This window comes from Nilaparvata lugens, chromosome 5 (genome assembly GCF_014356525.2).
Source record: "Nilaparvata lugens isolate BPH chromosome 5, ASM1435652v1, whole genome shotgun sequence".
Classification (NCBI taxonomy): domain Eukaryota; kingdom Metazoa; phylum Arthropoda; class Insecta; order Hemiptera; family Delphacidae; genus Nilaparvata; species Nilaparvata lugens.
Genome location: NC_052508.1, coordinates 54,473,889 through 54,499,770, shown reverse-complemented (window position 1 = coordinate 54,499,770; position 25,882 = coordinate 54,473,889). Strand labels below are relative to the sequence as shown.

The 25,882-nt window shown below is 34.2% G+C and overlaps 2 protein-coding genes across 22 annotated transcripts in view; one reads left to right on the top strand and one right to left on the bottom strand.

Moving 5' to 3' along the window:
- The window catches only part of LOC111056280 (potassium voltage-gated channel protein Shab), a 127,648-nt gene extending 109,345 nt beyond the window's left edge, over positions 1-18,303 (top strand). For all 21 annotated transcript variants that reach the window (XM_039428785.1, XM_039428789.1, XM_039428783.1 and 18 more), the window contains 5 exons: positions 9,314-9,520; positions 12,014-12,352; positions 13,956-14,112; positions 15,252-15,751; positions 17,354-18,303. In XM_039428785.1, coding sequence (XP_039284719.1) covers positions 9,314-9,520; positions 12,014-12,352; positions 13,956-14,112; positions 15,252-15,742 — 1,194 coding nt within the window. In that variant the 3' untranslated portion in view covers positions 15,743-15,751; positions 17,354-18,303. The remainder of the gene's footprint in view (positions 1-9,313; positions 9,521-12,013; positions 12,353-13,955; positions 14,113-15,251; positions 15,752-17,353) is intronic.
- A 903-nt stretch (positions 18,304-19,206) lies between these two features.
- On the bottom strand, positions 19,207-25,882 carry LOC111056278 (programmed cell death protein 5). The gene is made up of 4 exons (XM_022343625.2): positions 25,625-25,882; positions 23,874-23,982; positions 22,949-23,115; positions 19,207-19,759 (listed from the first exon to the last, which is right to left on the bottom strand). The coding sequence occupies exons 1-4, from the start codon at positions 25,688-25,690 to the stop codon at positions 19,712-19,714; spliced, it is 390 nt and encodes a 129-aa protein (XP_022199317.1). The 5' UTR covers positions 25,691-25,882; the 3' UTR covers positions 19,207-19,711.

Below are 25,882 nucleotides of genomic sequence, written 5' to 3'. Positions count from 1 at the left end.
TATGCACATCATGTTCTGTTCAATCCAATAGAATCTATAAAGACTGAAAAATTACCATTTTGTTAACAACTTTGGTGTAAACGCAGCTTAAGGTGAATCAAGTCATCAGCAAAAAATAAAAAGCGACAAAAATATAAAATATGTAGCCGTGACGGGGGTTTACGCTCTTGCCTTCTTGAGAATAATGATAATTATCTTCGACTGTATGAAATACTTTTTGACACCATCTTTTTATTTAATATTTGTGGAGATTGAAAAATATATTTCATGATTCCCACTGCAATAACTGGCAATATCATTCTAAATGATGTGTGGTACCTAAGTAGAATTGAATCTCCCAGTTTTATTTTAGTTTTAAAATATTAATACAATTCCAAAATTTATATTATCTAGTTATGTGTAATCAAGTACTGGTGAGAACGCGTTGTTTCTTCAGTCGAATAATACTTTTTATCAAATTCTCCTACAAAGTTTTGGCTGAATGTTGGATAGTAGCTTATTCCGTTATTGCTTTGGAGAATAGAAAAAATAGTCCCAGTTATCAGATAAATATTTTATAGTAACAGATATTTTTCTTATAGGCTATCCTAGAGGTTCTCGCCTTGGAAGTCTCTGTAACTCACATTTCAAAATAATTATAATGAACGGGATAGATATTTAAACGAATCATCCACTGTATTTCATAGCATCACTTGACGCTTCACATTTAAGAATTTATTCTTCAATACAGAACGCTATATTGAAATATGGCTGTAGAGAATATTATTGTTAAGTCATGAATTATTTATTTATTAGGTTAGCACGAACAATACAATGATCGGAAAATAAAAATTAGGCTATAGCCCGAAACTTCTTCAATTTTCTAGTTTAAGTTTAGTTTCAAATTGTCCAAATATTATACATACGTTATGTCCATTTCAATTCCTACACCAAATCATTAATCTGAGAATATAAATTAGAATAAAACAAACAATTTTAAATTTGGATAGATTGATAATAAAACTTTTGTAAAACCATGAAACAAACTTTAAATTCACAAAATAAAGATAAAACCACTTAATTTTTGAGCTCGAAAATATCACGTTCACATTATTATAGAGTAAACCGCTTATTATAGGCGCACATTCTCCACACAGAGGTAATTTTTCGGCAGTACGAAAATGACAATTTAATGCTAGAACTCACAATAACAGAGGAAATAAGCAGAAGTGACTGTTCCCTCTGTTCTGATTTTAATAAATATGGCTTACATTTATACAAATTGATACATCTTTATAATTAGATGCTTTAGCAGCCTTCCCACTGTAAATTTGCTTAATGAGAAATATTTGAAAACTATTGCTAGATTTTAAAAGCAAAATTTCCTTGCTCTTCTATTTTGCCTATAATAATTAATCTTCTCTCTTCTTGCTGCTGTTAGATATATTTTACCAGATTGATTTTTTTAATTTTTGATTAATCAATAATTGTAATAAGTTTCTCATCAAGTCTCATATTAATTACTTCGGTGAACCATAGTCCATTAAGCCGTCTTTTTTGGTTGATCTTGGATTATTACTTTACATCATAATGTAGGTATTGAAATGGTATTATGAGTTTTAAATCTCAGTTCATTGCAGTAAACAATCCTAAAAAAGGTAATTTTATTCTCAATCAACCAGGTGAATACATAAATCTCTATCGTATAATACTATTCTTGGTTCACATTAACATTAATTTTTACTTTTTCAACTGAACTTTAATGTATAAGCTACACTGAATAAATTAGTAGGTACCGTACTCAAAGTTGGATAGGTCACGAGTACGATACCTATCTCAACAGAGTTACTACACCATAGCTACGGTACCTGATGTTAACTGTTCATAATTATGAATTGAATTCATTTATTGCTTCATACAATGTATGATTACAAAGTTTTTGTAAGTGCTCCACAAAAATGAACAGAAACATTTTTCCACACAACAAAACTTATACAGGGTGATTCATAATTATGGTAAAATAATTTAATACGTGATAGTAGAGGTAAAAATAAGATAAAAAGTTCCTATAAACATATATCCATAAACGCTTCATTAGCGAGCTATCAGGGTGAAAGATTTCGCCCGGAATTCAGTTCCTCTGGTGAAATACACCGATGCTGAATTGTTTGGGGACTAGTTTTTGAAAAACTTATGCTGGATTCATATGGAAAAATATCTGAAAAATTGAATAAAACTAGTCTGGAATCTGTAGTGTGAGTAGTTTTTGAGAAAAAAGTTGAAATATGCAAAAAATCTAAGTAGAAAAACACAGACTTCTACGTTTGATGCCCAATAACTTTGATAGATTTGAAGATAATTAAACTGTTCATAATAATTATTATGGAGGAAAATTCTGATCAAAAGATAAACGTGTGTAGAAAACTTGAGCTACTTGATTGATCCAAGATACCAATTTTTGAAGCTTTCACAGATATTGAATAAAAAGCGGCTGAAACTAAAGCTAGGTCAAAATGTTCCTGAATGTATTCTAGGTTCCTTGAGCTAGGCCTTCCACGTGACTTATCCAAGCTACCACAAAACATAACAGGCCTGATCAATCAATTGAATACCGTATTCTTACAAACAGTTCTTTTTTTTAATTTTGTAAACAGTTTGACAAAAATTATATACATACCTAATACATTTTTTACGTCATAGAACGTCTAATAATTTCAGTTTGTCTCACATTATTCAGAACTACTCGTGGAAGATGTGTAATCTGTGAATGCTGGGCAAGGTATTACATACAGCTGGAACTACTTCATTCCAGTAAGTGAGACGATTTCAATCAAATCCAGGTCTGTATTGTCAAAAGTATTTCAAAATTTCTGAAACAAAATTATTTTGCAATCAGATATCTCACTAACATTACCGTATTCAAAGTTTACTCTAAACATTCCTGTTGCAATACCAGTAAATTATTAATTCTACCTAATATTTATGACAAATTTAAATTGAAACGATAATATAAGAATGAGTAGCAGCACTGGCAATAGAGGATGAAGTAGTACACAAAATACACAAGACAAAATCAAAATTGATAATTATTTATCAATTCAATAGTATGATAGTGATCGATCTTGTAGATGAGCTTTAATAGATAAATGCATTTTAAAATACCCACCTTGAATCTGGAGAACATTCAGGTTTTCATCACTCATTTGTAGAGTATAGTTTCATCCATTAAGAAGTAGGCCAAACATAGGCTACGTATTTAACATTTTCTACCAGACAATCTCACTTCACTTATTAATAAAGATTACAATAATTATTTTCGAAACAAGCATGTTATCCACTTTACAATGGAATTTTGTTCATCAGCCATGACAGACGTTTCTTGAATAAGCTTGTAATGTTTTGAGATTAATCATCACACTTATTTGCTAAGTTTACCACTCATGAGAAATCTCAATTGAGTCACCAAATTCATTGACAATTTTCAACTCGTCGTTATAAATGAATCTAAAATACAGTTAATAAATCCATATTGATTTTTTTCAAAGTTCATAAGTATTACAAGTATAAACGATAGCCTGATTTTCTCAAATATTTTTTTTATATTATCTTAATATTTTTTATTAAATATTTTATTTAATTGCTAAATATAGAGTGCTATTTGGATAGTGAACTATTGAGACCTTTTCTAAGAAATATTTGACACTCTGAATGTATGTGAACTTTTAGAGTACCTACACAGCATACCTAACGAATGTTTAAGTATTTTCGGAAGCACGAATGCACAAGTAGGTGAAAAAAGTAAACTCGTATGGCTTTTGTTGGTGCGGAGTCCCTTGCGGGAAGGTCCCACCGCCTGAATATATAATTTAAGCCGTCAATGGGCCTTACGACTGTCATACTTCAGCCGGGACCGACAGTTTAACGTGCCCATCCGATAACACGGGAGTGTTCTTGTTAAAAAACTTGAGTAGATACCATACCGTAACAATTTTATTATATACTATTTACATTGAATTTCATTTCAAATAACTCACGTTCACATACTCATAAATAAATTTCAGAGTCAATCATAATTAGAGATTTTTAGAAATAGAAATTAAATTCCAAGTACCCTTTTGTAAATTTTTTACTCATTGGGTACTTGGATTTTTATTTTTATACCTATTCAAGAATAGCCCTAACAAAAAAGACGATTAGAGATTTTTTTATTTTGACAATGAATGTCGATCAAGTAGCATTCATAATCTACCGTCACTGAATATATTTGAATTTATTGAAGCCTTCATTTGGGTTCTAAAAAAGTCTAAAGAGGAAACACACTTATCGAAACGCCATCTCGATCATTCGATTACCATACTCTACTTTATTTTACATGTAGAAAATAACTTTTGTTATCTGCTTCATATTGTTGTATCACCTAATAGGTATCCAGTAGTATGGAACTCCCCTCAACTGTAGTAGGTAAATCACTCAATTTTGATGAAATAACATGTAATTGCAAAATAAAGCTTTAAAATTTTCTCTCTTTAAAAACCATACATATTCAATATTTATTTTTCTCGTGAATCAGAATATTATTCCAATAATAGGTTTTATACATCAGCTTCTATTCCTGGTTTTTTTAATATATAATCCTGCTCTATCCACCCATCTGTAGGCATAGTGTATATTGTGTGTAAATAAAAATATAAATCTGAGTAGGCTTACCCTTATTGAAATTATTTAGTCACAACATATAAATAATTATAGCCGAAACATGTCGTAACTATTTAATTTTGAATGGGCACTCAGATTCATATTTTTATTCATATTCAAAAGTAGCCCTAAAGTAAAAAAGACATTATGATGGCGAATCAAACTAACATAATTCATAAATGTATATTGTGTGGTATGGTTGTTGAAAATGGGAATCTACATTTCCGATATCCTTATTGAATGGATAAATCTTGAATATTAGCAGTCTACCTACCACTTCTTCTCAACTTGGACCCTCGACTCCTTCGAAACAAAATACCCTATTTCAAGTCAATCAGATTTTGCACATGGTAAGTAGGATAAGACACTCTATTACGATTTCCAAATTATCTAGGCTAGTTAGCATGATATGAAATTCTCTGCTTGTTGCTAGTGTAATGAATCTACAGTAAACTGCTTTAAAGTATTCGTTTACATAATTTTACATTGTACCTATTGTAACATTTATTAATATCATCTTCCTTTATAAGTATTTTCATCAGGTTCTGTATGGATAATAAATGGAACCACTCTCAAAGCGAGAGTAGTATATAGCGAGAGTACGAGAGTAGTACGAGAGTAGTAGTATTGACTTACAAACTATAATTATACTAATTCATGCATTTCACCCTACCAATCCTTTTTCAAGGACAATTTAAGCGAATTAGTAGGTAGGGAAAAATCTTGATTCTTTAGAAGGTATTTGAAAATATTAAGGTTGGGTTTCTTCATTGTGAATCAACCCTACTAGTTGACTTGAACATTCATTATTTTTTCAAGTGAACAACAACAACAACCTATTTTGGACTATTCGGGAGAGGAGTGGCACAAGGTTACCTTATTTTTCCTCTCCCTATCATTTCAATTATGTACTTATTGTATGAATCAATAAAGTATGATAAGAGTAGTAGATATATAAATGATCGGCATCATAGAATCTAGAGGATGAGCCTACAAGATTTATTTCTCCCGATCCACATGATCCTGATGTGAGTCACCAGAAAATTGAAAAACAAAATTGAGGAAAACTATACAGATGGGACAAAATAGTTAATTCAAATAATTACATAATTCTTGAGAGAAATTTATCTTGAGCTGTAAGTCCACTCATCTTTCATAATCATTATACACGCACAAGTCTAGAGCTCACCTAGGCATCACCCTCAGCAAAATGAAGAAAAATAGGAGGATAAAGTAATAGACTGAGAGTAATAATAATACCTAGTGACCTGGCTGGCTCAGGTCTGGTGTCAGAGTTTTCAAGTCGCAACTGATCAATTTCAGGGCTTCTGACATGACCTAGCGGCTGCTTTTTAGGTAACCGGGACTGACGGTATAACGTGTCCATCCGAAACACGGGAGTGGCCCGAGAGAGTAATAAGATGATTAAGTTAATTCTATCAAGTTTAGAAATAAGAAAATTAAAATTATGAGAATGGGAATGAGACAAATAGCTTGAGTCGTTCAATGATAATAAATAAGAATGAATCATTTCCATATAACGATTTATTATTTATTTCTAAAGCAATGTTTTCTTTTAACAAATCTATTCAAATTGAATTTCATATTTTCCATTTTCATGGCATTTCATGAATGAACAGAATGGAATCAAACCATGTTTCATTGTATTCATATTTTTCCATTTTCATGGCATTTCATGAATGAACAGAATGAAATCAAACCATGTTCTATTGTTGAAGTATACAAGATCTATTGATTTTTTTGCTGAGGGTGATGCTCACATGAGATCTAGGCTTGTGCGTGGGTAAAGAGGTGGATGATAACGAGAGATGAATGAACCTACAGTTTTAGGTGGGTTCCAAACCACCGGGAACCGCTTTTATAAATTATGTATCATATTCAGAGGAGTTGGCTTAAGCGGTCATCCTTCTTTTGTATGGAATGTTGAAGATACAAAAGTGAGTTTCAAGTAGAATAGAATGTAGTCTAATAGAAACGCATTTGACCACTACCTCCGTAGACATAAGTGCATGACAGATGTTTGATGGTAACGTCAGCACAGGTAGGGCTCCTACACCAATAAACACTAGCTGATATAGATCAGCTGAAATAAACAAATTTGTATTGGTGTAAGATCAATTTGTATTGGTAGGATCCCTATCTGTGCTGACGTCACCAGAATGCACTATGGCTTTGTTTACGGAGGTAGTGATTTGACCCAGCTATTGGGATCATCTCTTGACTATCCACCATAGAATCAGAATATTTGGGTCTGTTTCCATCTTCACGAACTTGCCCACGAAATACCTAAAGTAACCCTACTGATTGGGATCATCATTCTTAATCATTTGTCTGCTATCAGTAGCAGTTATCGACAATGATGCTTCCTTACTAAACCTTATCTATATTTTTATGGTGATATTCAAATATAATAAATAATAACTAAATTATTCATCTGTATAAATAGGAAATAAAAATAGATTCCATCTAGATAAGATGGAATATGATTCGGATTCTTTGCAGGATCTGATTGGAGTTTAGCACACTGTTCGCCGGGTTGCCTACCAATCGCCGTGTTAGAGATAGTAACAGTACCTCGCACAGCAAAATTATTAACAATAGGCTACTATGCTCCATTCTGGTTCTGGTAGCACATCATCTACAGATCTACACTTTTTACATAATTTACATCTTTTAAATGAATCAAAATCATATATGATATAATATCATATCCTGTTTCGACTGAATATTGAGGAAAAAGTACGTCTTTATTTATTCTTGAAAATGTATTTTCTTGTCTATTCTATGATGTATCACAAGTACCACTGAAGTAGACTACCGTACCTACTGTAGGTTTAAGTTTTCTAGGCGATTAATGATTAGGTAAGTATCAACGAATTCTATGTTATTGATGTTGTTTTCCATGACAAAACACTTTATAATAACTTTTTTGTAGTCTGGGACACTGTGTTTCCACGTAATACATAGAAAGATACGTGGAAACATAATGTTTAGACTACAAAAGATTTGATATTATTATTATTATTTAAAATCTATTTGTTTAAAAAGTAAATTAGGTAATGTAATAGACTACTATTTTCAGTACTTAATTCAGAGAACGATATAATCTCGATACGATATTGATGAGTATATTGTAATGTTTGCTCTTCAATAAAACATTATTATAGTTCACGATCTTATTATTATTTTACATTAAATACTTCTACATCAAGCCAACTCAGCATCTATGAGGTCCACGTCATAATGACAGCATTTGATTTTCATTGGTGTTGCTATCCTTGTCTATCATTCGACAAAGCAGACGGCACTATTCTTTCCTCGCTCCGCGACGTTGCCGAATCGTTGTTTAACAATTTAGAAATATAACTACCGTAATGATCCCCTGGGTTGAAACCTTTGAAACCTGCATCTTTTAATTATACTAAAAAAGGAAGGAGTGAGTCAATTTTCTTTGCCCAACGAACTTGACCTGTAAAAAGGTTCGAAGAATACGTGTTCAAAATTTGAAGCTGATTGATAATTCTTTCTAAAGCTATTGTAGAACATACAAACAGGTGGACAACGACTTTGGCATCTAGTGAGTCAAAAGTGAGAACTTGCTAACGCTCGTTCTATTAATTAACAAAATATTCAATCTCAGCAATAATAAAAATTCTTTATTAATATAGTATTGAAAAAACCATAGGTGTAAGTGTACGTCCAGTGCCAATATACCTGTCATCAAATTTTTGGTTGGGATCGATTTAGTATGTTATTTTGAGCAAAAAATCACAAAAATTAAACGGCGGTCACTATTGTTTTCAAAGTAAACTAAGTTCAAAGTAGTACAATTTTACATGCATTTAACCTATAAGTAGCAGCCATTTTGATTATCGAAATCATCAAATTATGATATTCCTAATCTAAGTTTTACTAACCCAAAGCTTTTCCTAACCTAAGCTTTCCTAACCTAAAGCTTTTCCTAACCTGAAGCTTTTTCTAACCTAAAACTTTACCTAACCTAAGCTTTTCCTAACCTTAGCTACTTATAGGTCAAATGCATGTAAAATTGTGCTACTTTGAACTTAGTTTATTTTAAAAACAATAGTGACCGCCGTTTAATTTTTGTGATTTTGTGCTCAAAATAACATACTAAACCGAACCCAACCAAAAATTTGATGACAGGAATTTTGGCACTGGACGTACACTTTAGCCAAAACTCTTGTCGAATGAAATATAATATTGATTATTTTAAACAAGAATTATTAGTTAATATTACATCAGACATACCGGTATCAGCCATCCTCTGTAGAAGACAGTAGCAAGTCAGAGAATCGGCAAAGCTGTTCTCCTATCTTTCTCTACTGTCATTTCAAATATATACCTTTTTATCCAATCATTCAGAAGGACACACTTCTAGAAAATTATCTACCACTGGCTAAAGCCCAAAACTGTTCCAATGCCATTTTATACAACAGTTCAAAAGTAGGTTATATCACTTTCACTTTATTATAACGTGGACCTTTTTATAGCATCCAGCCTCACCATTCTTTATCTCTCTCTATCAATTTCTCCACCGTCGATGACAACAATTTATGGATAATTGGGAATAAGAGTAATGATTTTGGTACAATTGCAGGGCTTTAAAGAGTTCATAGACGCGGAAGACCTGATGCCGTTGGCGACAAGTGACTTCCGAAACCCGATCTGCTTGGAGATGAAGATGCTGCGCACTTCGAGGGGGGCGCTGGAGGATGGGGGAAGGGTGGGGGGACCCATGGACGTTGGCAGTGTAGACAGTTCAGACACATATGCCAGCTGCAACACTCAGCCCTTCAACTCGCAGGTAGACCACATACCTATCTATAGTTTGTGTAAAATAAGTTGAGACTTGGCCCTACATCCCAAGAAATGACAGAGTTGCCAATTCGTGTAAAATTGCAACTTTCTCAAATTTCCAATTCAACGTCAGAATTGGATGTAGAATATCATCCCCGATATCCTAGTAGTGCTAGCAAAGTTTCAGGGTTGAAGGATCAAAAGGGAATTTAACTTTTATGAAAAAATTGAAAACATCGCGAAAAATTGCTTTTCTTTTGAATATCACTTCTCTCAGAATCATGTGGCGTCGTAATGCGTAATAATTTTATATCAAATCAACGGGGAGAATGTCTCCTTTCTATTGGTGTCTGGATAATTTTCATCCGACCTATAGTTATTTTTTAATTAATGATAATGTTTGTCAATGTCGAGACATTTCAAGCAGAAAACATGAAATTTTCGACATGCTGGAAACTTTTTTGTTTCAAAAGATTAGTGAGTGGTGAAAGCGACAAATTTTCTCAGAAATAATTGAAATTATTTTTTAAATTGTCAAAAGTAGTCGGAAGATCGTATTTTGGTCTCCAAGGAATTTTTAAGTTCGGAGAGCGGCTGCATGGTATGCATTGTGTACCAAATTGTATCCTAAAAGCTGGAAATTTACGAGATATTTGATTGAATTATTTCAAACGTAAGCAGCTGATTGACTCTAGAAAGGCTGTAATGAAACACTGCTTGGATTATTCGAGGCGAGGTTGTCATTTTCACTATTTTATAATCATGTGGCTTGCAATAATTGCTGATTTTTTCAATCGTTCTGTATTTTGTTTTTGTTGATCCCAGCTATTGATAGCCTATGGTGGCACACCATTCAGCCGCTATCCTTGACTTTGAAACTCCTGAGAGGCCAAAATACGTTCTTCCGAGTACGTTTGACAGATTTGAAAAATAATTTCAATTATTTCTGAGAAACTTTCTCGCTTTCACCACCTACTCATCTTTTGAAACAAAAAGGTTTCCAGCATGTCGAAAATTTCATGTTTTCAGCTCGAAATGTCTCGACATTGATGAATATAATCATTAATTAAAAAATAACTATAGGTTGGATAAAAATTATCCAGACACCAATATAAAGGAGACATTCTCCCTGTTAATTTGATTTGAATTTATTACGCATTACGACGCCCCATGATTCTGAGAGAAGTGATTTTCAAAAGAAAAACAAATTTTCGCGATATTTCCAATTTTATTATAAAAGTTAAATTTCCTTTTGATCATTCATCCCTGAAACTTTTCTAGCACTACTAGGATATCGGGGATGATATTTTACATCCAATTCTGACATTGAATTGGAAATTTGAGAAAGTTGCAATTTTACACAAATTGGCAAAGTGATTTGTTACCTTCAATTGGCAAGTTGATTGGCCACCTTCAGGTTGTTATAGATCGTTGTTATTTGTATGTGTCTCCAGGTTGTAACCTTTAGATGGCAACCCAGATCTCTTTGCCAAAGTGGGTAACTTTTAAGCATAAAAGCTCAGTAAAATATACTGCCAGTGGTTAATTTATAAAAATATGTCAAGTGTATTAATGATCGCAGTTCGTGATGGAATTCTATTCTTATATTTCACAAATCGTTGCGAACGATGTTTTTCTACTACTGTAGACAGTAGTCCACGGTAATCCTAGCAGATGATAGTCCCAGTAGTTCTGTTTCGTAAAGCTATGTGGCGCTGCTAGTCTCTCATACTGTGCCGTTCTTAAGGTGCGTACAGATGTACGCGCCGCGAACATGAGCAATTCACTTTTAATCAGCTGATACCAAGCTTTTTATATCTATATCTTATACTGTTTCTGTAAAAATACAGATATAGTCAGCTGATTAAAAGTGAATTGCTCATGTTCGCGGCGCGTATATCTGTACGCACCTTTACACTCTCACCCAGCAAAACAGTAATAATAATAGATAGTAGTGGACAGTAATCGGCTTGAGTTAACAGTGAAATTTGAAACATAAACTAACTATACCATGGAATACCATAACATATAACATTTATTGTATAAAACCAGGAAACAAACAATGTAACAAATTTATCCAAGCATAACTAACTGATTGCAACTCTCACCAGCGGGCAAGCTTTGATTCATTTTTCTGGTGATGCCAAATTACACTTGAAAAGTATATATTATGATTTTGGTATTATTATGCTTACTTTTGATTTTATTATTTTATACTTTTGATTTTAAAATTATGTATTTTCTTTTATTTGTTTTGAATATGTATTTATTGTATGGCAAATAAATGATTTTGATTTTGATTTGATATCTATCCTCTTATGCTATCTTTTGTTTATGATCATACTGACTGTCTAGGGATCACTCAATATCAGAATCAGATGATCAATTTCTAATTGTATTCATAATTATTGTTAAACTTCTTTGTATTTTGTTTTTGGCAAATGAATTCATTGATTAATTGATTAGTTCATTAATTTAATCATCATCCATTTGTGTTCAGGGTGACCTGACAGCGGACGACGTCGACGCAGACGGAGAGGGTGAACTGGACGCAGACGGTTCCAACCTGTACGTGAACCCGATGGAGAGCCAGGGCCGACGCTCCATGGTGAAGAAGTCTGCCTCCGGAGACACGGCGCTAGCACTGCGCAGCCTGGGGGCGTCACCCGACGGCGACGAGTACAAGGGCTTCGGAGGCGGCGGAGGCGGCTGCGGTGGAGGCGGCAGTGGCGGAGGCGGTAGTGGATCTCACCACGGCGCCGCGCCGCTTTCCGCCAGCCGCGGCAGTCTCAACGCGGACACGCCGCTGCCAAAGCATCGCAAAACGCGCTTCCAACAAGTAAGTAATAAACACTTTTCCAATACTATGACATAGTAGTCTAAATTTTATGAATTCAAATTCAATTTATACAAAAAATGCTTCAATGATATAAACATATTTGAATAATAGTAAGAAAAATACCAAGAAAGAATATTCTTCACATGGGCTATAGTGTCTGTGTGCGAAGAAGAATAATAGCAGCTATTAGCATAATGTGGAGCGCTTTCGGACGTTATGTCCATCTTCAACACTGAGAATAAACATCTTGAGTAAAAAGATAATCGCTAGTATTCATAAAATTTAGACTGTAGGATATAAGTACAGTACCTACCAACTAAGATAATATTCGGTAGATGTGGCACACTGCTTTGAAACGTGTCCAGATTCAACAATGCCAATTGTCACGATAGTGACAGAACCGTGTCTCAAAAATAATTTAATTATAATTTTTTTTAATAAAATACAGTACTTTCAATTATTTTAAATGTTATAAAATATAGTATAATTTAAACAAATTCATTTTCATCTTAAACTGATAATTAAATATAAGCCAACGGTTTCATAAGACAGGGCGTAATTGTTTAAAATAAGATTTGTTTTGTTTAATCATCCGTATTACCGATTTTCAACCTTTTGTATCTTTTTAAATATTGTTCAAAATTGATAAGAACTTTGTGTCAATAAAAACTAAATTACTTTTCCAATTCTTACTTCTTCTATTTTCATCCTATTTCAAAAATTCAAACACCTTGTGTGAGTCAAAATTTTTATTATCAAAATTTCCAAGTTTTTGTGTTTTTTCTTTATATAAAAAAAGACACTGGTGGAGGCGTTCCTGTTCCTGTGAGGTAATTGAATGAATTGATAGAAACCCATACGATTTGGAGGAATCTGGGGATTAATTCATTCAATTATCCACAAATTTAAAGATCCTATAATTTTTGGTAGTGTGCTTTACCAAACATCGAGTAGAGGCACTAACCACTAAGAAGAATACAATCGATCAGTAGGCCTACTAACGAATTGATTATTTGAATAAATCACTTTAATGTGAAGAACATAAATAGATGATGAAATAACACATAACAAAACACTTATAATCTTTTCGTTAGACTGGTCATTTCTCTTTATTCTTTTATTTGTTACATATGGTGAAGGCGTCGATCGCCCATCATTCCATTTATTTGTTACACAATACAAATGTAAGTATATAAGGGTAAAAGTCTATAGCGGTAAAAAGAAATTCCTCTTTCTCCTTACTTTCGCCAAAGAAATTACATGAAGGGGCCACAACAGTATCTCTTCCATGTTGATCACAACTGAGAGAAATGAAAAAGGAAGAATTGGTTGCGTGTGGACCAGGCTTAAGGGTATTCACGGCCTTTGAGATAGCCAGCTAAGTCGAGTTATTTGCTGTTTGAATCTGTTACATTTTTTGCAATGTGCTACTACAGCATTGACTTAGCAAATAACAGTTTAGCTGGTTAATACCAATGATCGTCAATAGTTATCGAATACTTACATACTTGAACAAATAATTACTATAATATAATGACAATTATATAATTCCACAGGGTTATCATGTTCCATGACTAATGATTTAATTTTGATTTGTTTACAGCCCAGATTTGGTGGAGACACCACTGGCCAATCACAGGAAAGTCTGGAGACAATAAAAAGAAGACGACCGTCTTTTATGCCAACTCGATCACTAGCCACTGCCACCCGTATCATCAACCAACATCTATTCGGCCTACAGAATAGTTTGAGTCGTTCAGGTGAGAGAACAGTGAGAAGTTGATTATGTTGTGGATTCCCTCAATAGTCCAGTCACCAGATGCAAGTCGTAATAATATCGAGTGACCTGGCTGGCTCAGTTGTGGTGTTAGAGTTCTCAGGTCGCACCTTCGCATCAATTCCAGGGCCTCTGACATGACCTAACGAATGTTTTGAGGTAGCAGGGACCGACGACTTAGCGTGACCATCTCAAACACGGGAGTGGCCCGAGAAAAATATCTTGCACAGGCCGGGATTCGAACCCGAGCCTCGGAATTATAAAGCCAGTATCTAATCCACTCGACTACGGCCACTATACAGGAGTGATCCATGATCTCTCTAGTGGATAGAGTGCTTGCATATAGCAGTCTAGAGATCCCGGGCTCGAACCCCATTTATCACCAAAAGTTTCCAAACAGTCACTCCCGTGATATCGGATGGGCACGTTTTTGTCGGTCCCGGCTAGATTATGAAAGACGTCGGCTTGAATTATATGTTCCGGCGAGGTAAAACGTTCCCTCAAAGGAACTATATATTTTTTAAAATTTATTATTAGTGTGTACATTTTTGAATTAGCTGTATACTCTTTGAAAACAATGCCTTACATTACTCTTATATGAAGACATCCACTCACATAATACACGAAATAACGCAAAAAAGAGTTTTAGATTTGAAATGCCACTCAGGAGTCACATGGTAATTTGCAAAAAAGTTTATAATAAGCTATTTAAAAGCATTTGTAAATACTCTTACAATCAAAAAGTATTTTTAAGAAAATTGGATGTTTGGCTGGTTGAAAATCCTTTCTATAGTATTGAGGAGTTCTTTGAAAATACAAATGTAAACTTTGAGGTTTGACTAAGAATGCCTGTAATAGTTTTCTAATTTATTATTTTATATTGTCATGTGCACAAATTTTAATGTGTAATTTTTTAGCTTAGCTCTATGTTACATTGACGTTGTCGATAGGTACATGTATTTGTTAATGACAATAACAAATATTTGATTTGATTTGATTAGCATTGATGATGTGTTGTCATGTTCTTGCTCATCATGATTTAGTGTTTGACATAGGTCTTATCAGACCAGGCAATGTGAAATGTATCGTGAATAATGTGCTATTATGATTGGGTGTAATCAGGTAAGAACGGCGAGAGCAGGACATCGCTGTCTGTGGACTCGATAGACAGCCGAACGTGTCAGACGCCCGAAACGCACCGCCGCTCCAAGTCCATCCTCAAGAAGCACGAGTCGTCGAGTGGCGGAGGTGGAGGCGGAGGTTTAGGCCACCAGCACCAGTGCGGCAACCACCGAGGGGCGGCAGGGGGGCGGCTGAACAGCGACGACCCCGAAACCGAGAAGCTAATCTCGGACACGGCGTCCGGGTCAGACTACTCGCCGGGAAAGAGTCCGCCTTCGCTGAGAGCCGCCACCTCCAAGCTGCCGCCGCTCAAGTTTGTCGGCATCCCGCCTCCAAACCTGCTCCCGGCCCCCACCACCGCCTCCACGTCACCGCCTCCCCCACTCTACATCTGCCCCCCGCCGCCCCCCATGGACCACTCGCCCACCGAGGAGACCAAGCTGCTGCTCCACACGGCCCCCGCGCACCGCCCGCCCCTGCACTCCTCATAGCAGTCACAGGTCAAGTATCAAATCAAATACTAATTGGCCAAAAACATTATTACAATGACAAACATTGTTATAAAAGAAAAACGTAAAATACAATATAAAATGAAAAAAGAAACATACCATTAAATAGGATTATACATAACTATATTAAAAACGGGAAGTCCTTGCAAGGTTCGAGGAACCTGAGCGCAGAGGCCGAGTATCATCACTCTTTGGCCGTTTTCTCACTGGCGGAAAAGATCTCTGATAGCCGATACGCTAACCCAATCAGAGAGCTTTCTCTCCGATGGTGTCATGTGCCATTTTTATACTTACCGATTTTCTTCCCGAAAGAAAGCTCTCTGATTGGCTGATTGTCGATACGCTAACCCAATCGGCCAATCAGAGAGTTTTCTGTCCTGTGGTATCATGTCTTGCTGGCGAGAAATCGGTATAAGAGTAGAAATGAAGTGTAAGCTGAAATGAAAACTCAAGCTCAGTGGCCTTTTTGATTTAGACTAAGTCAGTCAATGTCATTAAACTTTCAGAATGTCATATAAGTCTGTTGGACTGAGTCAGTCCAACTCAAAAAAGACCAACGAAGATGATGGTCTGAGTTCAATCAATCAATCAATTTTATTCAAATCTAAACAATACAATATACAACAAAAAAATCAAATCACAATCAAAAATAAATTTCTAATAAAATACAAAAACAGGCTTCATGGCGGTGGTTTTGGAACTGACTATACCGTACCTATATTTTGCATTTCACCTTAATATGACGAAATTCCACAGCATATTGTGTCCAGTGTAAATGTTATACAACTGTTACTGCCTGATAGAATAAAAGCACAATAGACCTACATGTTGACTTTTCTACTCAGTTTTATCATAGAGTAAAGATATTAATTACTCTATTATTTATTCCTATTTATTTGTCTCTGGTTTTATTCACAGAAAACGTGAGTTTCAGAAGTTTTCTACAAATGACGACAGACAATGTCATGAGCATTGAAATTTCAGTTTTGTAGAATTGAGAAAGTCAATATGTTGTATCTTCCACTTAAATAGGAGAAGACAACATATTGCATTTCTTAATTTATGACTTGGAAAAATTTGTATTGTAATGTCCACTCTACTATTTGACCGCGTTAGTATAGCTCTTCACAATAAAATTCAAACATAGATTTATTCTTTCTAATAAAGTAGGCCTGTTCATTTCCAATTCCCTTGAATGTAATTGTATGTAAGACGAGATGTAAAATGTGACCCGTTAACAAAATAGCCTTATATAAAGATTTTTTCTTGATCCCTTGATATAGGCCTAGGTTATAGAGTGAAGCAGTCAGAGTTCAATATACTGGTAATGATGACTATAAATGCAGTTGAATACCATAAATTCTCAATAAACCAAATCCCTTCTAGCTTCTAATAACGTGAACTCATCTATTTTAAAAACGGTACTGGGTACCCTTCAATCTACTTGCATATTATTAGACTATACTAAATGAGAATAATTCAACCAATGGATGTATAGATTTTTCCCAAATACTACCCCACTGAAAATAATGACATGATTTTTACATTTTGCTTTCACATTGGAAACGTGTTGATCGATCTTTTATTTTACAGGTATTCAGACATTTCAAAGTTAGCTACGATCAGTGGAATGTCTTGAAGAAACTATTCCTAACGAGAAATGCAGACCTGCACCCAATGCAGTTTGTTTGGACTCTGATGCCCTAGGAAAGCGAAGCATATCGAAAAACATTCAACGTAGACATCAACCTTCAAATAACGAAACTCGGTTGTGATTCTAGACAAACAAGTGAGACAGTGATTTTCAAACTGCAAGACTAACATGCCCGCCCCATTTATAATATTGCGTATTTGTATAACCACAGTGAAACATTCCAAAAGAGTCCTTTTTGAGAATAAACATTATGATAAACGAACTATTTGAAAAAACCAAGAACAGAAAGTGTCATTATTTTGTTATTTGTTGAGTGAATGAAACAGTAAAAATGTGTGCTTGAAATAGGGGATAAGATGAATAATTGCAATATTCCTCAAAAGTTGCTTGCCACAGAGTGAAAGAGAGTTATACACGGAAGACAGTTTTCTAAAGACAAAAACCGTCTTCAATAAAAAAATTATATGAAAGTGTTTCTAAACGATCATTGTCTACAAATATAAAACTTATGCTGACAACCCATTAGTGCTGACATTGGTTTTTTAATGTGAAATTATACAATTAGTTATACGTACATTTTATTTTTTGAGCTTCGTTTTTACTAAAATGTGATAATTTATTACAAGTGAACACGATTGAATTGTGTGTTACATAAAAAATTAAAATGCTGGAATCTGTAGATATAATAAGTGTTAAATGTGCAAAAACAAAGCTGTATGATAGGGAATGAGAGACGTCGATTATGTGTAAATTATGTAAATTTATTCAAAGTTTTATTTCTACTTGTTTGATGATGATTAAAGCTAGTATGAATCAACTGTTATTGAGAAGCTATTGCAAAAACGATGTGAAGATTGAGTATTAAAACGAGATTATTCAGCAAAATAATTCATTGAATTATAAAATTATTTATTTAGTTCTTACAACACTCCCCAACAAATTATATGTAGTGAACCTCTACTATCAATGTTTTAGAACAACTGTGCTTAATAACAGCTCTATAAATAGAAACACGCTATTATTAGGCCTAGCCTCATTGCAAGTCTGATAATGAGGTGGAGAGTTATAAAAAAATATGTAAAGAGGATTAAGAATGAAGCCCAACGATAGGTGGTTTACTATATACGAGTAGATTATATTTCACTCTATACTGTGATTATAAATAGTGAACTTGAGTTTCTATAGAAAACAATACGATGGTTGATTGACCACATATAGCGTAAAGTGCATCTTGCTTTCTTCAAATTTTCCACCACCGTATCTGGTAATTTGGTTCAAATACTTCTTTCATAAGTCGAGAAATCAATGTCGGTACATGTAATTCCAGAATGCTTGATATTTTTGAACAAAATTATCGAGTTCAGATCAAATCTACCTGAAAGGAATCATTGATTTTTTTGGCGCAAAACACATTTAAATTGGCTCAATATAAAACTGTATTATCATTCTTATTTGTGTCAAACTTTTGAGGTAAATGTTGTTTTGGCGTTAAGCTGTGAACCTCTTTGAGTTGTAACATTTTCTTGTAATGTATTTTTAATATCAATAGACCTATAGTTTGAAAAAGTGTTTCAATATAACATCATTAAAAGTATGTAAGTAGAGTGTATGAGGTTGGAGGTACAGTATTATCAAATATTACTGGAATCTATAACTATAATGAGAACTTATGAGAACAGATTGTACAAAAGTTTCTCACAAACAAAACTTTAATTTTGAAGATGATACTGTATGACTTATAAATAATGGAAGAGGATCAATTTCAGAATAAATAAGTCAACAATAATTTTTAAAAAAATTAGTTTATTAGTAAATTAAGCATACGTTTAATGTAAAATAAAAGAAACTGTGAGCAGTAACTAGGATATGGTTACAGTGATTCAAATAATTAGAAGACTTCAAATTTGAAAAATATAGTTATTGTTAAATAAAAAGACTAAGAAATTATCAAAAACCACAGATTTATTGATTGACAATGGTGTAACAACCGAAACCGGTCTTTCTAACTATCAATCAATTTGTGGTTTTTGACAATTTCTTAGTATTTTTATTTAATATGAATATCAATATCAACTTCTCAACTACACAAAAAGATATAGTTATTGAATGAAAATTGAATGTCATATAATATTTGAGTACAATAGAGCAAAATATTCCAGTTATTTAGGTTGCATTGTTTTATATGATTAATTTGACGGTGTGGATTGTTGAGACGGTAACTCGGTTGATACTTGTTATTCATTTCGTGCGTTCAACTTCTTCGAATGAGTCCGTCTGCCGATTTCCAACAGCTGATGCTACAATTCATCATCCGAATCGTCAAGGGCGGCTCTTCTCCGGTCGAACTGAAAAACACAAGTAAGATTTATCAAAATACAAAAGTTGCAACCATACAGTAAAACAATACGTTCCAATGCAAGACAAGATACTTCCAATAGGCAATCCAATAAATAAGCAGTATTGTATGAATACAACTAGTCTTCAGCCATTTCAGTCAAGATTAAACGCAATACCAAGTCTCTAAATCAATGTATCGATTGAAACAGTTCATTCAATATAACATTACAGTTTTTGCAGTATATTCTATAGTAAGGTCCACGTTATAATGGCAGTAGAGAAAGATAGGAGAAAAACGTTGCCGAACCTCTGTCTAGTAGATGATGGTAAATGGTAAATGGTTAGATGGTAAATGATACAGGTTTATTAATGTAATATTAACTGTTCATCCTCGTTTAAAATAATAAATTATATTTTATTAAGCAATAGATTATATTTTTCAATAATTTCAAAATGAATTTACATAATTAAGATGAGATATTTTGTTAATTAATTATTAATTCTACATTGTTAAAAGACGATCTGGCAACAGAGCAAAGCGAGAAAGAGATAGCGCTATCCACTTTGTTGAATGAAAGACATGGATAGCAATACCATTGCTAATCAAACACTGCCATTATAACGTGGACCTCACTATAGTAAAGCAGCATTCAAAGTGATAATATAGAGAAAAAATTAAACTTCAATTGGAAATAAATTTTTCCAAAGCCATGTTCATGATTTCAAGATATTTTTTTAAATAATTCAACAACAAATTGATATTCAAACAGGATAAAGTATTTAACGATATTCCAATATCAGTAAAGTCGGTCATGTGAAATTTCAGAAGCATCTTCCAGTTTCAATTCATCTAGTAATGTTTTGGGAGCATAGCACATCTGCTAACACTTCTCAAATCTGCCAGCGCTTACGTTTCCGCTTTATTCATTATAAGCACATATAGTAGCAAGTAATTCCACATAATGCAATTTCCTCTAAAGTGGTCAGCGAAGAATAGAATGATGAGAATTTAAAACCTGCACATTGTAGTTGGAGCACCAAGTGCCGGTTGCACAAAAACCGGTTAAATTATAACCGTGATTAATTCCACAAGAGCCAATCATAGAAGCAGTCTTATCAATAAGACAAAGAAATGCTGTCAAGTAACATGGTCTACTAGTGTGTACTAGGCTTAATTTTATATATATATATATATTATATATATATATATATATATATATATATATATATAATGTGGCGGTAATGCAATAATTGTATAATTTTGTATTATTGTATTAAATAATACAATTTATTTATTTAGCGTATGGCAGCATACACAACACATTTATAATCACAAAATTCGGAAAAAATAAACAATAGAAAATTCATATAAAAAACGAATGGAAATATCTTAGTCACTTTTGACCTGGAAATTAGAGGCATGCTTCCAGGGTATTTAAGTAGGCTATTGATGCTGGTTTAGCCACCAGGAAATCTTCATGTGCACCCGTGATACAATAATACAATGTGGCGGCCCCTTAGAAAGACAGATTTCACACTTACTGATTGTCGGCCAACACTCACAATAATTGTCCTCCAATTGACTAATTCTCACCAAAAGCTATAATAATAATAATACACCAACGTGAAAGGATCAGGTCACTCGATATTATTATATTATTATACCAAAAGCTGATTCTCAGCCAATCAGAGGACAATTATTATGAGTGTTGGCCGATAAATGTAGACCAACTAGACAGTCAGTAAGTGTAAAAACGACCAACAGCAACATCTCTTTCTTACTGGGTTGGTCGACTGTCAGCCCTAGTAAATGCATTAAAAACAGTAGCAAATTCTACCGTGTTGTGATAGTAATGAGGTAGTCATCATAAATTATCATTTTCGTTCACCTGACAGGCTGAAACTAGACCTATTTTGGACCTACATATTTCACTAGCCGTTTCAAAAGTTCGCAAGACTTTCCAGGAAGTTATTATATGTTAAATGATTGAATAAATAAATATTTACTATTCTTTTTAGGGCTACTAATTATTAAAATACTATAAAAAAGTTATCAAGTATCCTTTATTTTAATGCAACACTACTAGTTTCGACTCTTCAAGAGCCTTAAAATAGAGAGTACTTTTATATAAATAAAGGGTAATTTTTAATTGTGTTTTAATTGACCGAGCGAAGTGAGGTCTAAGATTCAAGTCGACGGTTTGGCATTTATCTTAATGTTTAAATGTTTATGTTGCACATTTAAGGCAGATTTTTGAGAATTGACAGGTATGTTCCTTTTTAAATTGCGCGTCGACGTATATACAAGGTTTTTGGAATTTTTGCATTTCAAGGATAATATAAAAGGAAAAAGGAGCCTTCTTCACACGCCAATATTAGAGTAAAATTCAGACAATAGAATTAGTCATCATAAATCAGCTGTTTAGTGGACTATAACACTACCCGTTCAAAAACATCGAACATCTTGAAAATGTATCTTTCCATCAACGTTGTAGACAGTTCAGCCAGACCTGATAACAGCGCTCACACTCACATTCCGGGCGACACGTCACGGTACAATAGGACAGAAAGCTCTATGTTTATTTAGGATTCTTTCTAGACATTTTAAATTGATAAATTATTTATTAATTTTTTAGAAAACATAACAACAGGTCAATGTAACTTAATGAGCGCGAGGTCTAGTGTTCAAAGAACTACTAATAATGAGATAGATGTATGGGCCCACATACGACTAAGGAGAAAACATAACGAAAAGATCAGGGATCTCTAAAGTAGCCCACACATTGCGGATGAAATAAAATGTAAAAGAATTTGATGGGTTGGGCTGGGCATGTACTGGAAAGAGAAGAGTCGAGACTAAAAAAGTTTTGGCGCCCAGCCCCCCGAGGAAGGAGACCTCGTAGAAGACCCAAACAGAGATAGTGGCAACAATTCAATCCGATATAGAGAGGCTTCAAGCTACCGAAGGAGATGCTCAGGATAGATCCACCTGGAGGCTTCACGTTGGTGTGTTGGCCATAATGTCGACTTGGACATACAGTAGGTGGCCCTGGGAGTAATTAAATAAGTAAGTGAGGAGTAATATTGGGATGTCTGTCCCATATATTTACCTATTTAGAAAACTGATATGGAGTAATATTGGAACGTCTGTCTCATATATTTACCTATTTAGAAAACTGATAAGGATGAATTCATACCTTTACTGTGGTTGTCTTGGGTTGCAGTTGTTGATTCACATTTTCTAATAACTTGATGAGATCATTTTCACCGAGGCGACCTCTTAATTGTCCGGTCTGAGCCATCCGTAGCAGCATATTCTCAACCATTTGTCCCTTCTCAGGTTTTCCAAGCATCAATGTATTCACTGAAATACGGTATGAATTAAGTTATTAATACTGCAGTAAATATTGTATACAAATGCTACTGGTAACAATCCAACATTGGAAACAATCTAATCTGGATTGATTTATTTGGTTGCAGGAGACTGATTCTCTTTGAAATATTAAAATAATGTCTGTAACTTTGGAACTCAAGCTTTAGAATTTATAAAGATGATATCAACTATTAAGAATGCACGGGATGTATAATACATTTTCTTCACATGATTTAATTAGCCTAGAGTTGATCAATTTCTTTACTCTCAATTCAAGTCGAAACCAGAGTATATTTTTATAAGAAGAGTCTGACTGAATTTTTCGAATTTGAGATAGAAAGTTGAGTATTTTTTCGACTTATATTTGATTTGAATGTTCTATTCTATCAAGGTAAGAGGACTAGTTACTTTCTTCTTCAACTGGAGACTGATTTCCATCCACGTTCATGCACAAACGATGACATAATTGTGCCTACAAACTGGTAAATCATAGACTACATAAATTCTAGACTTTTAAAGTTCACTCTAAGGATAATACGATCTAGGATAATTATGTATTATTCTTAGATTGATATCTGATTTTTCAAGATAATTTACTTTATGACCAGTAGTTTACTTTCAATAGAAGCGATTTTTATCACAGTAGAAATCTTACCGTAACTTGCTCATATCTTTGAAACTCATCTTGAAAACTTAATGTGAACGGTATTACATGAATTTTCATAGTATAATGATAAAAGAATGCTTACGTCTCGCTCTGGCTTGTTGGTCGAGGATTTGTGAGAGAATGGAGTTTTTCATATCTTCTGTCTCCCTCTTCTTTTCCTCCATTGCTTTTTGATTTTCATGACTGCCGCCCTGATAACAAAACAGTGTTAAAACTCTGATTAATCATTTCAATTTTCATTTTGTAAATATTACCATGTCAAAATTTGAAAATCTCATTCTAACCAGACAGAAGGTTCCGCGCAGGTACCAATTAAAAATTGGACAGAGGGATGGCCACTTAACTCACAGCAGAGTACCTAGATCTGACCTTAGACAAGACTTAGGCTACTTTCTGGTCACATGAAAAAAAAATAAAAATAAAAATATGACATTCTAATTATTCCATAAAAACTGTATATAAACAAATCATTTTAGACATTTCTACCTAAAGGTAAAGTGCCGTCTGGGGGATTGTGGTCACATAATATGCAAAGAGACATTTGTAGATTAATAGTAAATTTGGGGGTCCTGCGTCCAAGTAAGATGGTTTTTATGCTGAGTGTCCAAGCGGAAATGCTGAATGGAGCAGAGATTTGGGCAGAGGTCTATCCAGACAAATGATTTAGCATATTGCTAAGTCTGATGATGGAGTATTGGGTACTGGTGTAACTCCTATTGACCTAGGGCAGAAATCAATGAATGATTGCATTGCGTAGGTTAGAACGTTGGAAGTGCCGAGACAACTTCATGGCATGACAGCACGATGGGTGGCTGGAACGACTGGCAAACAAGATACTTTCTAAATATATTCTGGATGCTTTCATTTCGCTACAGCAGCACTGCTCATCTCAAAGATGTGAGAGCATAGACTGAGTGCCAGTATGGTGATGTGGGTTTCTTCTTGACCAAGTTCCTCACTGGTGATAGGTATTTTCAGTCATACCTGTTTGTGATAGGAAGAATCAATAGCTTAAGACATTATTTATGATTGACTCTTTATAACATTTGCCCCAGAAAAAGCATGAGGTTGTCTTATGGGTCAGGTTCAATTTGAGAGTAAACAATTTCAGGCTTTATTGCAATAATAGGTAGCTATCCAGTGTAAGGTGATGCAAAATTGTTTTTAAATTTATAATTTCTTCGAGTAACCAGGCTGGCTCAGGTCTGTTAGTGACAGAGTTTTCAGGTCGGAACTGGTCATTTTCAAAGCCTCTGATAATATGACCTAACGACGGTTTTTTTAGGCAGCCGGGACCGACGCCTAACATGTCCATCTGAAACAGGAGAGTGGCCACAGAAAAATACCTAGCTTTGGCTGGAATTTGAGCCCGTGTCTGTGAATTATAAAGCCAGCATCTAATCTACTCGATTACGGCTACTAGTGTCCCTATATCACACTGGGATATGGTAGGATTGCGGTGTGTTTTAATGCGGTCGCAAAACTCTAATACCACACTTCAATAGTCAGAAGTCCCAAAATCTAAAAAAAAAACTTTTGAATGTTTTTTACATGTTAAAAAACAATAAATTACGCCTACACTGTTATTTGGATTCTCTTGATCAATTATTATCCAAATTGAAGAAGTGATAAAGAGTAGGTATATCGTTATCATCTGAAGACTTTTACTTGGAATATGAATTACATAAATAGTAAAGGCTTCAAAACATTAGGATAGAAAAATCATTGACAACATGCCAGTTCTATAGGCTACTATCATTATAAATGAGATAACCTAATTCTTGATAACTTAAACTGGAAAGTGAGAGAAATATTTAAGCTTTGCATACTTACGCCATAGTTAGATTGTAACTCAGCTAATCGTTTTCTTCGGATTTCTTCCAGTTCTGGATCTGACATTTTTGTTTAATGCTTGTTGCAGCAAGTTGCAAGTTTACCTACCCCTATTCACAAATTCTAACCTCTGAAAATTTCGAAGAAATCATGAAAAATCTGTAATGGAATAGACACAAAGAACTATAGAGTGTACCGTCGTACAGTGCACACAATCATGACTGCTGCAGCAAGAGCTGTTAGAATAGGGACAACGCC